The sequence below is a fragment of the Cynocephalus volans genome, chromosome 6 (genome assembly GCF_027409185.1).
Source record: "Cynocephalus volans isolate mCynVol1 chromosome 6, mCynVol1.pri, whole genome shotgun sequence".
Classification (NCBI taxonomy): Eukaryota; Metazoa; Chordata; class Mammalia; order Dermoptera; family Cynocephalidae; genus Cynocephalus; species Cynocephalus volans.
Window position 1 is genome coordinate 107,951,489 of NC_084465.1, and position 13,136 is coordinate 107,964,624.

The window sequence follows — 13,136 nt, forward strand, 5'->3', positions numbered from 1 at the left end:
CTACACTGGGCTCTGAGGTCTGCCTGCAATGACATCCACCCCTCCGTGGGGCTTTGAGAAGCTACCTTATGCCTGTGCTCTTCTTGTCATGCTGTGAATGCTTTCTTCTCTTCAGTTACCACAATTAGATTAAAAATGGAACATGCCTTGCTATATGGTATGGATTTTTAAGCCAAGGTAAATTACTCTGGGGAGGGGAGGGCTGTGTAGTGTTTCTCATTCTTCAGGTGTCAGCTTAAATGTCACTTTGGCCAAGAGGACCCTGTGTCCTAGCCCCATGGTTTTCAACCACCCCCATCCCCACACAAATGTTTCTGGAGACATTTCTGGTTGTCACAGCTGAAGGGACACTATTGGCAGCTAGTGGGTGGAGGCCAGGGTCACTGCTAAACATCCTACAGTGCACAGGAAGGGCCCCTCCCCCACCCCAAGAATTATCCAGCCCCAAGTATGAGTAGCGCTGGGGTTGAGAAAGCCTGGCCTAGACTGTTTAAAGTAGATACTCGGCCCCATTTCTTTCCTCCAATCCCTGTTTATTCTTTTATAATATTTACTGCAATTTGTAATTATCTGTAGTTATCTATTAATAGATCTAATTGATTTATCCATTAAAAAAAAATCTTGTCTGTCCACCTCACCTGGAATGTAAGTCCAAGATGGTAGAGACCTTATATGTCTTGTTCGCTGCTGTATGCCCAGCATCTGGTATACAGGAGGTGCCTAATAACTGTTTCTTATGAGTGAAGGAACCTGTAATGAGTTTCTGGGTGTTTTTCTGTATGTAGTTTTGATTCTCCATCTCCAGTTTATCGAGAGCTGCCTGATAACTAACTCAGCATGGGATTTTGTTCCATTTCAATGAAAATAAAATAGGTATTAGTCCAATCAAATCCTGTTGTCTAGGAGATCATGTGAAATGGTGAATGACCTTTCTGGAAGCTTTCATAACATGTATATTAAAAGTTCATCTAAGTTCCCCGTTGTGGAAAAATAACAAAGAAACACCATAAACTGAGCACCTAACTTATAAAATGTGTCCATTTTTATTTTGTTATTGTAAAGAGGTTTATCTCAACCAGGTTGTAACAAAATTACCACAGCTTATTCCAAAAGAAAATTTTAATACAAGAGAGCTTAGAAAATTAAACACATTTGTTTAAAAATCCTATCGTGTAAACCTTAACATAAGACGGTAGTTAATATCACGTTTGAGCATATCTGCGACCTCTAGGCCTTGTTTACAGACAGACTACCTCAGACTCTAGATCCATGGCCTTCTGACCCCCTGGCAGCCGGCTCCCTGGGACCAACCATGGGAAACTCTGGCCAGGAGCCTCAAAGCTGGGATTCCATCACTCCCGCATTCAAAAGACTCACTACTCCAAGAAGTCTGTGTCGGATGAGTTTAGTAAAGCGACCTACCCAAGGGCTGCAGAGGTAAAGACATTCTTTCTAGAATGAATCCTAGATCATAAAACTTCTAATTAATTGGCTCCCTCCCCACTCCTGGAAATTCATGGTCTCTGGGCTCATCCCTTGTGTGCTTAGTGACTTTGGCTGCAGATGTGCTGTCTGCCATTGTGTGTCCTCAGTCCCAATTCTTGCGAGGGCATGCCCTCTCTGCCCTATGCTGACGGTGAAAAGAATCCTCAACAGTGAACAAGCAGGCTTTCCCCTTGCAGATCACGAAGGCAGGAAACTGAGCAAGTTCAAGGTTCACTTAAATTAACTGAAGGGGAAGGTGGAGCTGAGGCGAGTCGAGTAGGGGTCTTCCAATGAGGATGGAAAAACATTTATGCACCAGTAAGAAATGAATCCCTGGACCTCAGAATACCAGTGAATCTAGCATCTACTAGTGGAATGTTTATCCATGTTACTGGTTCAACCACCTTTTATTTAGAAAAACCAGATTTTTATTTCATGTCCCTTAAAACTTTGGGGGGTAGGGAAACTCATTCAAGTTGGTCGTTCAAATTTAGGGACAAAAAGTAAGGGCTCCATGACAGAATTTAGAGCTGCCAAAAGCAGGCCCATGACATGGCAGAGGCTCATGGCTAAAGAGAGAAACATCAGAGGGGAACTGCCCAGGTGCATTAGTAACTGGGATCTGGGTGGTTCAGGGCCAGGAGACCCTCAGTGCTCCACCTTCGTTCTTATCGATCCAGTAGCAGAAGTTCTGTTTTAGAAACATAGTCAAGACTGTGGGTTACCGAAACATTAAAATGAACTTTTTGGCACAGAAATGCTAGATAAAATATACATTGCTACAATTGTGCAAAATTAGCACAGACGCCAATCTGAACAGCAAATATTTAACATTAGCTTTAATGAAATAATGCACAATATTTTGAAAATTGTTCATGACAATAGACCTTGCTCATAAGCAGGCGTCTGCTTCTGGAAACAGCCCGTGTCTGCTGAGTCAGCCTCCAGGCTGGGGAAAAGCCCCGGAGTGCGCGGTATCGTCCGGAGTGAAACACCGAGGAAAACTCAAGACAGTTATTGCCTTTGGGATTGCAACCTGGCTGTGAGGCACACCCCTTCTGGGAAGCCCCCTGGCCAGTAGGATTGGGGCGGGGCAGGGGGACCCTTGGCAGGTCCTAGGAGTTGCAAATCCAGCCCTTTGCCGTCTGTTACAGGCCAAGCCCAGAAGATGCTTCTGGAGTGGAGAGCCACACCTGAACAGGGGCTGGTGCTTGCACTGAGGAGCCAGGCTGAGGAAGGAAGGACTCTGGAGATGGTTGGGGGACAAAGAACAGTGCCAGGGCCTCCAGGTGAGGGGCCAGCTGGTGTCTGGGCTGCACACAATGAGCTGCACCCCCGGTAGGAAAAGAGACAGTCACCAGCTTGCCTGGGCTGTGGAGCCCTGGTTCAGGGTGGCAGGAGCTAAGCCTCCTGCAGAAGGCAGCGCTGCGTCTGATGAACTAGGCGGGCCGGCAGGTCTTCATTCCTGTTCTCTGACTCTGGGCCGAAAGCCTGAGGAGTAATTACTGGGCCTCCTGTGCCTGTTGGTACAGCTGCGTTATCAATTGACGATGTAAACGGCTTTCGATTGCCTCGGAATTTTAAAAGCACCCACACAACCTGCCGCTGCTTTAAAATTTCAAAGAACTCATCTTCATAAGCCCCACGTGTGGAGCAGAGCCAAGTGCTGCAGTCAGATCGCATCCCCAGCCCTCCCCTCAGGGCGCGTGCCTCCTGCCAGATCTCACAAGACCGTCTCCTCTTCTAACTCCATGTGTTGATCCCTTTGCTGACCAGGAAGCCCTTGGATGTGCCTGGTTACTGGCTAAGTGGCCACCACCATGGGCTGTACCAGCCTCTTCTGTGAAAGTCTTCTCCTCCTCTAGGACCTGACTGTACAGAAATGCTGGTAGTTTAACCCACAGCTCTGCTTTCTGTGATTCCTTGTCAGTAACGTGAGCAGCCTGTGCCTGGGAATGAGATTCGAAGGAGCTGGAACCAGCTGTGTCCAGCTGAAATTTCAGACTGAGTCCAGAAGAGCCGGCTGGGACTGTTCTCTCCCAAGTCAGGAGTCACTTCTGGGCTAGGGTCACAGCAGCCTTTCACCTCCCTTCCTGGACGCTTTAGTTCTCTCTTTTAAGGAGAGCCATCTCTGCCCAGCCCTACTTTTCCTGAGTGTTTCATCTGGGGGAAAAGGAAAAAAAAGAAACGAGATGGTGGCAGGGACCAAACCTGGTGCTGTGCTGTGGGTTCTTGCTACAGCAGACCATGAAGATACAGTTTTTCTTAGATGAAAGGACCCAGAGTGGACTCTGCCTCGCAGTAGAGGTGGGCCTAGATGCCCAGGCCCCTTTGGTTTCTCTGAATGGGGACGGCTTCCTCTGTCCGATGCCAACTTTGGAGACCCCAAAGAATCTTACTGGATCGAAGAGACAGAAGTGAGCTGTGGCAGCTCCTTTCTGCAGGGATGTCTTTTCCACTGATGGGTCACACGGGCTGGGCAGGTGGTTCAGTGGAAGACAGCCGGTCCTCAGAAATGGACCTGGGCTGAAGGGCAGGTGAGTCCATGTCCCCTGGGATGGCATTTGGGAAGTCTGCCGCCTGTCTCTTTAGCCTGAAGTCCATCTCACCACACCAGAGAGCAGGACAGGAGGATTCTGAGCAGCTGCATGCACTAGATCATTGCAGAACATGCTACGTGATTCCAAAGTTAAGGCTACAGGGAGTGGCTGTAATGTCCCTGTCATGTGCACATCTGAGCTAAGAGGAGAGGGGATGGCCTGTACCTTGAAGATGAGTCCAGGGTTCCTACATGATCACAAAAGGGGGAGGCGGTCTTTCTCTTGCTTTTTAAATAGCAGCTGGGCATATACGTGTTTCTCAGGGCTTAGCAGCTATCTGGTGTAGCTCTGGGTACCTTTTTTTGCTTTTTTAACTATGTGCAGATGCATTTCGCGTCAGGTGCAGAAAAGGCCTGCACAGATCGGAAGCATCAGCCTGGGAGATTTGGGGTGGGGCAGGGGGGCAGATGTCCCAGACAGGAGGTTCCCTTCCTCTTCCGTACCAAATGCAAACAGAAGGGTCAGGTGGTGTGGAGTCTTCTAGCTGGCACTGAAGCCCTACGTCAGGGAGGCAGGACTTGGGCAGCCTAAGCTTCCAGACAGGCCCTGGTTACTTAGTCCAGGAGATTCAAAGTCAGCAGCCACAGTGGTCACCTTGGTGGACAAGGAGGAGACCCTATTGCCTTTCTAGGACCTGGATGTCTCTCAGGTCCTCTACCCCCTGCTCCTGTGCATCAAGAACAGTGGGCCCGTCCTGCCTCACCTGGCCCAAGGGCCTCTCAGAAGGCGTCCAGGCCGCTTCTGTTTCTCTGCAGGGCTGTGTAAATGGTCTCAGCTTTCCTTTACTTCTCTGAGTAAGTCTCCTGGCTACTAGGGGATCACAACGCATAAATCTTCCAAGTGGTTCTTTCCAGTCTTCCTGTAGCTAGGAGATGCGCCACGCTCATTTAGGTCATCCACCAAGTTTCAGGCCAGTGAACTGAAGCAGTTCCAGGATGAGTTGAGGTTTGCCCTCCAAACATCACCTTCCACCCTAGGTTCCCTATGACTCTACCTGCGTCGGTCAGAGAGGCACAACCTTATTCTTGCGTGGTCTGGTTCATGACTTCCTATCTACTTTCTTAATATCTCCCCCAGAAAGTGTGAACTACTCCTAACTGCACTCAGCAGCAGAGGCAGCTACTGACCGAGTGGGAGACAGTTCCATGATCCTGGGGCTTAACACCCGCCGCCCAGCTCCGGTCCTGCCAGGCCACGGTGGGCTCACTGCGGGAGGAACTTCAGGGGCAAGATAAGGCTGGGAGGAACAGGGGAATGAGTCTTGGGGGATGCACAGGGTTCTGCTCCCAACAAGAGTATTTTGGGGGACAGATGGTGCATGGCAAATGTGTGTCTCAAGGGACAACCATGATCTGTTCAGAGCAGATGCTGTGTCCAAGTTCACCGAGACAGAGCTGGGTCTGAAAAGCCAAGGGCTTACGGAACTTTCTTCTGTGGTTCCCAGAGCCAAGTCTCTCCAACGCAGGGTTACCAGGCTGATGCTGAGGGCTGGGCTGTGTGTCTGAGCCCCTCCAAGTCCGACAAGGTGCACATGGGCCTAGGTGACTTCAGGTTCCCTCCTGAAGCCAACCACGGGGAGCTGGAGGAAGTTCTCCAAGAACCAAAGTTAACTACCAGCAGTGGCTCCTTCACAAGGCCATGGGGAAATGTCTCCCTGGAGCAGTGACACCTCTAAGAGCCCAGGCAGCAATCCCGCTGGTGTCTAGTAACCACTGGTGGAGGGCAAAATGGAGGGGAACAAGACCCCCCCCATCTGTCCATAGGCTGTAACAGTCAATTACATTAAAGAGAAAAAATAAAAATAAAAGAGGCTAACAGTCACTCTAATTCCCACATGGGAAAGAGTCAGGAGGCAGCTTAGGAAGGAGCCTCCTGACCACATGAAACCTCACAGTTGTGCATCTCAACCAGGGGCTCACAGCCCGAGCTGGAGGAAGGGGAACAGGTGGCCTCTGCTGCAAGGGCAGACCCTGGGAGAGCAGTGACCACACGTCCCAGTATTCAGGAGGAGCCGCCTTGCTCTGGGGATAATAACATGGTGGCTCTGAAACTGACCAGTTTAATTAGGGTGTCATGTTTCCGGTGGGGAAGGTGTGCTTTCTGGGGTTCACTGGGTGAACAGGGTTGTCACCCTAAGATGTAAGGGCCAGCTGCCGTGGCCAGTTCAGACACAGAGTAGCCGGGGTGGAGGCAGCTGGTGTGACATGTACAGCCTGCCTCTGGGGTTCCACTGAGGTCAGAGGTCGCCGCTCTGGGGCTCCACGTTGCGCGTCTCCCTGGGCTGACTTCGGGACAGCTTGGGAAAGCGGGAAGCCACTTTGGGCCGGCTGTTCTTGTTTGGTGGTTCTCCGGGAGGGGTGATGTCCCTGTAAGACAGACCAGGGAGAGGATGGGATTAAGTCAGAGGTTCAAGTGCAAATGGTGATATGCTGAGCAAGGAGATGGGGGAGGGGGTGGGCAGGTGTGAGTACAGCGGAGTGGCCCTAGTTAACAGGGGACAGCTCTGCCTGGCAAGTGCAGCCTGGAGAAGTGGGAATTCATATCGCTGTGTAAGTTTTCCATCTTTTAAAAGCACAGCAAGGATCCAACCAAGCAAAGCTGTGTGTCTGAGCTAGCTCGGGGTGCCACCGTCTGAACCCCATTTTAAGGCTACAAAAGAATGTGCCAGCCATGGCTTTCTCTTCCCCATTTTCCTTGATCTCCCAGCAAAGGCACATTTCAAAGCCAAAGAAGAGAGAATGCTTTGGAGAACACTGCATTTAAAGTCATAAGAGATGCGTGGCAAAGACATAGGGTACATTTCACTAGAAGTCCCTAATCTAAAAGAAGAATCAGGGTTATGCCAACACCCAATTATTAGGATGGCCATCGCAGCATTGTGTAAAAGGTCCCCAAATAGAAAACAACCTAAGAGTCCCAGGAGAGGGGGTTACTGATGCTGGTTATGAAGTATCTACACATCAGGACAGCATGCAGCCACTAGGTAAGGGTGTACGTCTAGAACACAGGTTAAAACAAAGCAAGTAGGGCACAGCCCTGCCACATACAGAAAAAATTGGAAGGATATGTTTGTTCATTTGTTCCATTAATACTTCGAGGACCCACATGGGCCACGCACTGTTCCAGGCGATGCGGACACAAAAGTGAATCACCAGAAACTCTCCCAGGCCCTGTGGAGCTCACAGTCCACAGGAGGGTTAAGGACCATACATTATAATAAAGACTCAGGTTACAAATGCAGCTGGGGCTTGCCTGAGAAGCGAGCCTGAGGGAGGTTGCTTGAAGATGGCAGGAAGTGCCCCAGAGAAAGGCTTTGTAAAAGGGGCCGAGGGGACAGCATGGGTGAAGGCCAGGATGGTGGTGAGGGAGCCTGTCGGGTGGCATGGACTGAAGGGACAGTACAGGGGTCTTCAGGGGCCACTGCCACACTCCCAGAAGCCCGGGCTGCAGCTGTGAATGCAGAGACAGTGAACAGAGGATGGACTGGATCTTAGTTTCCTCTGGCTGCTGTAACAAATTACCATACACTTAATGGCTTAAGACGACATAAGTGTATTACTGTGACCCCATAGTTGCGGGGGTCACAAGTCCAAAATGGGTCTTATGGAGCTAAAGTCTAAGTGGTGGAAGGGCTGGCTCCTCCTGTTTCCTTGCCTTTCGTGCTGTCCTTGGTTTGTGGCCCGTTCCTCCATCTGCAAAGCCAGCAGCATAGCATCTCCAAATCTGACTGATCCTTCTGCCTCCCTCTTACAAAGGATCCTGTGAGCCCACCTGGATAATCTCCCTACATCAAGATCCTTAATCACATCAGCAAAGTCCCCTTTGCCAGGTAAGGTGACACTTTCATAGGTTCTAGGGATTAGGGTGTGGACATTTTGGGGGCTGTTATTCTGTCTACTGCAGGCTATTTGAATAGGAAGTAGGATCAATATCACTGGCTAACTGAAGAATAATGATCTCTAAGTGGTGAGATTACAGATGTTAGAAAATATGAGAAATAAATTTTCTACAATAAATATCTCACTAGTACAAAATGCTTTAAAACAAAAAAACCTAAAAACCAACTCAAGATGAACACTCTTTCTGTGTCCTGAGCTCCACCACGGGGTCAGGCTCCATGCTAGGTGCTTCCAGACGTGAGCCTGAGCCCCACTGGACTCTGTGAGGAAGACAGGGCCCCATCTAAAGGTGAGCATCTGCAGCTCAGGACCAAGGACACCATTGAGTAAGTGGCAGATCAGGATCGTCCACTGCCAGCTGCCTCCAAGTCCAGTCGCACAAACCAGATGAGTTAAGGAATAACTCATTCATAAAGAAATCATCCCCCAAAGGGGTCCCTGTGGGGATTCTTGAAATAGCCCAATGTCTCAGGAGTGATTCTGTTTATGGTGATCTGATTTGCACACACCTGTTCAGGGGTGTGGACACAGAGTGAGATGCCCCTCACTTTGAGTTTGGGATGACACCTTGAGAAGATAATAAAATGAAGAATCCCTTTAATTATTACTGCTCCATTGAGGTCAATTGTGCTTTGCCTACTGTGCACAGAGGGAAAAGAAACACTTGCCCTTGAACAAAGCCAGAGCCGCTCCAAATCATTTCTGAAGCCAGTGCAGGCTGGTTTTCTGCACATTCCTTCTTTAGAATGGCATTTGGCTGCAGGCCCAAAGCAAACATGTCCCTCTTTTCCTTCAAAAGATCTGCATTACCAATGCCTCTTTATCCCTGAACACCCAAGAGGACAGGGGGAAGATGCTGGGAGGAGATAGCTGCTCGCCCCGGAAGGGGGGCTGATTCTTAGAAACGTACAGGTGGGCTTGGGTGGAAATGTCACTTTAAACCAATGCCCTGACAACCTCCTCCCCTCACACCATTCAGGATCCAGGGTGCAACCAGCCACTCCTCAGCCTGCAGCTGCCACCACCGTGACGCACAAGGTGGGGACAAGCCCTGCCAGCAATGAGTGGAGCCTGTGGGGGCCTGGAGGTAACTGGCTCTGGGAGGGCCTGGGGGAAGCCAGAATCTTGAAGGCATAAGGGGCAGGGCACAGTCAGCAGGGCCAGGACAGGGCTCTGAGATGGTGTGCCTATGTCCTGGCCCTGCTGTCTTTGAGCCTCAGTTTCCTCATCTGTCAAGTGGGTATGATGACCCTATGTACCTCACAGGGCAGTGGTAAGGATTCAAGAGCTAAACCCATGGACAGCCACCAAGTAGCTGTGCTTCCTCAGGCAAGTGCCTCGTCCTCTCTGAGCCTTGGTGTCTGGAATATAATAAAGATAGGGAGGTTTTGAGTATCATATGGACAAAGTACCCAGAATAATGCCTGGCCAGGGGAAACCCACTCAGGAATGGAAACTGTGTCTCTTGTCAGCATGCTGGGCACTGAGGGGTACAGTGGTGAATATGGGTTTGAAGAGCCATAGTGTCATCGAGGAATGGGAAGGGTAAACCCTGGAGATCATTTTGGTGGAGCATTGTGGATGTCTCCATTGGGGGAAACAGGGTGTTCTGAGCAGGGCACTGACTTGGTCATTGGGGTAGTCGGGGAGGGCTTCCTGGAAGAGGAAGGGCTGTGAAGGATGTGCAGGAGGGTGTGCTATGAGATGTGGAGGGGGCCATCGTAGAAGGTGTGGGTTTCAGCCAGGCAGACCTGCCCAGCTGCCGCACTTTCCTGGGAGACAGGCTCACCCTCAGGGGCATGCACTGAGAAGCCATGGGAGTTACATCTGTCACTGCCTGTGCCTGGCACTGGTGACTCCTGGTGAGGGTCAGCTGCTGTGGTCAAGGGCAGGACCATGAGCATGTGGTACGTGGGGAAGTGACAACTGGCAGAGCCCCGTTTCAGAACGATCACTCTGGTGGGGTCGGGGTGTGAGGAGGACACACCAGGTGGAGCCAGGGCAGAGGCCACTGCAAGAATTTCCATGAACACAGGCCGAGAGGGGTGGCCAGGCCCCTGGAAGATGAGCTTGGTTTGGTCCAAGTGGCTGGACAGCATCTGTGGGAGGCCCAGCTGGATCGAGTGGCTTCAGGGAGTATGGAGTGGTGAATGGGTGCAGGTGGCCAGAGCCCCAGGTCTGGGACCTGCTGAGAGTGCTGAGCTTGAGCGAAGTGAGTTAGAGTTGAACAGCTTGAAACCATCACTTTTGCAGGTTGAGAACAGTCTAACATTGGCAGTGTCACATGGCTGAACAGTGGTGTCTGAAGGCCGGAGGGGGGGGGGGATTGGCAGTGTGTGAAGTCTGGGGTGGGTGGAGGAAGAGGCAGGGCCTGCTCTCAATGGGCGGGAGCCCCCGTGTGCTCGCCGGGGTCCCTTCCCTCCAGGGCAGTGCTGAGGCCAATGCCACATTTGCTGCAGGACAGATGTCCACCAGCAGAGCCAGGGCCGTGCTCAGTTTCAAGGGAAGCAGGAAGGCCTCACATTTACAGTGACAGCCTTAAATAAGGACTATTGATTTTTTCTTTAACCAAGGCTCCCTCCAGCCCCTGCCGCAGCCTCCACTTCCTGACGCCAATGCGATTCTCTGTGCCCAGAATGTGGCGCTCATTCCTCCCCGCCCTTGGTAGCAGCCACTTTGTGCACAGGTGAGGCTCAGAGAGCGACAGCACTGTTCCTTAGTCAGCTCCATCGACAGAAATCAGGCCACCTGGAAACACACTGTCTCTTCTCTGGCATGTCTGTGTTTTATAACAAAGTAGTTTGCGGCTCTGGAGCCTCGGCAAGAGAGAAGCCAGGGAGCAAGTGAAATGACATTCCTGCTCCTCGGCACTGATGCTGTCATGCACGGGCTGTGTCTGCTCCCATGCTGCAGACAAGAGAAGGGAGGCTGGGTGGCAGGAGATGCCCTACCTGAGCCATAAGAATGGATTTCCGAAGGCCTTAACTCTATATTCTGAGGGAGAAAACTTGAATTCCTGTAGTTAGACATCACAGGACCTTGGAGAGAGATACACACCCTCCCAAGACTCAGTGTTCTGATCTGTGAAATGGAGATAACAACCAACCTTCCTACCACACACGCATCATTCAACACGTACTTATGGAACCGGCTACGATTAGAAACAGATTTGTCTCTTTCAACATCCAGAAATAACTGACACAAGAATGTAAGAGGCATGGGCAGAGCCTGGCAAGCAAAATATTAGAAACTTTTACTGGTAGAGGCACCTAGTATAGCAAGGGAACTGGGCAGAGGCTTTTATAAAGATTTTACAAACTCCAAAAATACAGATTCCCCAAACCTCCTCTTCCTCCTTTTCCCGATGTAACCCCTCAACTCCTACATCTATCCGACCTGGGGGAATGGGAACCTGCTCAGAAGAGACTATCCTAGTCTCTGTATTTTTAAAATAAACATTATTGTGTGTATTTAAGGTACACAACACGATGTCGTAAAGTACCTGTTACAGTAAAATGGTGACTGCAGTGGAACAGATCGACACCTCCCTCTTCTCACACAGTTGCCCATTTTCCCCAGTGGCAATAGCAGCTGTAATCTACACTTTCAGCAAAACCTCCTAGGCTTTCTGGAACAAGATCAGCATCTGGGCTTTGCAGAGTAGGCTGCCTAGTCCTAATACATCAGAGGGTGGTCTCTTGTCTTAGCAGGGGCCCTAAAAATGCTACAGAGACGGATGTTTAGCTGGGATGGTTACAGACAGCCTGAGGACATAAAAGTCAGCAAGCAAACAGACAGGTGTCCCAGCCTTAAGATATGTCAGCTAACGAGGGTGGGAAAATCATAGGCATCCTGTAATGAATGACAGAAAATAACTTCTGTGAGATTGTTATGGTTTCCCCTTAGCTGGGGCCAGACCCTGCACCAGGCTCTGGGGAAAGAATGCTCAGTTTCTACCTTCAAGTTGTTCAGACCAGGGTGGGGGGTGTGAATGACCAGACCAAATCCACACAGGACACGAGTGGGATGAGGGCTGCTCAGAGCTCTGGAGGATGAGGAAGGCTGAGCAGAGCACAGAGGGAAGGAAAGGGCATTCCAGGCAGAACAGCTGGGAAACAGCCCAGGGGAGAGGGACGGTCTGGGGCAGGCTGACAAGCAAACATGGAGGGGCTAGGACAGGCTTTGAGATGTGTGCATGAGATCATGTGGACATTCGAGGTCTGTGCGTTCTAACTCAGCCACTTTCTGAGGTCAGCCCCCTCAGCCAGGGGTAACAGATGACCACCTGTTCAGAGGCAACAAAACTCAACATCTTTCAGGCTCAGGGACTGGTCTCCCCTCACCAGACCTACTCCATGGGCCAGTAATGTTACCAACCATATTAGGTTGCTAAATTTGCTAACTGAGGACACCACACGAAGCCAACTGCCATCTGTTTTCCCTGTCACTGGTATTAACATCATGATGATAAAGGACATAAGGTCAGAATGAATGCCCCTTCTTGAGGTTTAACGTGCTCAGGTCTAGGAAGCCCCTACGACGTTGACACAGTTTTTCTCACTGGGAGAACACTCTCTCTGGGCCAGAGGCCGAGCACAAACCAGACTTTCAGAGTTATGGTCTAGATGACCTTGAAACGCCTCTGGGGCCCAGGGTCAGTGATGAGAAGGGGCCACTCTGAGGGTACGATTCTCAGAACCACAGCATATTTATCATGGGAAGTGACCACCATTGGGGCCCAGGGTCACCCTGCCAGAGCTGGGATTAGAACCTGTAGAGATGCTTCCCAGACTCTGTCTTTATCATCTCGTGCTTTCCACGTTTCCCCCCATATCTACGGATCTCCTATATAAAAGCCAAGATTTTAAGTATCTTTTATTTTTAGGTCACCTTGGCCTATGCAAAAATATCCATAAGCATGGTTTTAATGCATATTAAAACTTCTAAAAAACTTTTCTTATGAATCACCACTGCTTCATTTACCACTCTAAATACTGGTTAAATGTTCTCTTCTTCAAAAGGCACGTTCTTGGCAACATGGATGAATCTCGAAGATGAGAGAAGCCAGACTCCAAGCCTGCACCCTGTGTGATTCCATTCATAGGACATTCTGGAAAAGCACGACTATAGGGACAGAGAACAGATCAGTGGC

General features: G+C 50.2%; 1 protein-coding gene across 3 annotated transcripts in view; it reads right to left on the reverse strand.

The window, feature by feature from the left end:
* Positions 1 to 2,309: 2,309 nt before the first annotated feature.
* Positions 2,310 to 13,136, reverse strand: part of SNX29 (sorting nexin 29) — a 573,196-nt gene continuing 562,369 nt past the window's right edge. For all 3 annotated transcript variants that reach the window (XM_063099603.1, XM_063099601.1, XM_063099602.1), the window contains one exon: positions 2,310 to 6,451. In XM_063099603.1, coding sequence (XP_062955673.1) covers positions 6,322 to 6,451 — 130 coding nt within the window. In that variant the 3' untranslated portion in view covers positions 2,310 to 6,321. The remainder of the gene's footprint in view (positions 6,452 to 13,136) is intronic.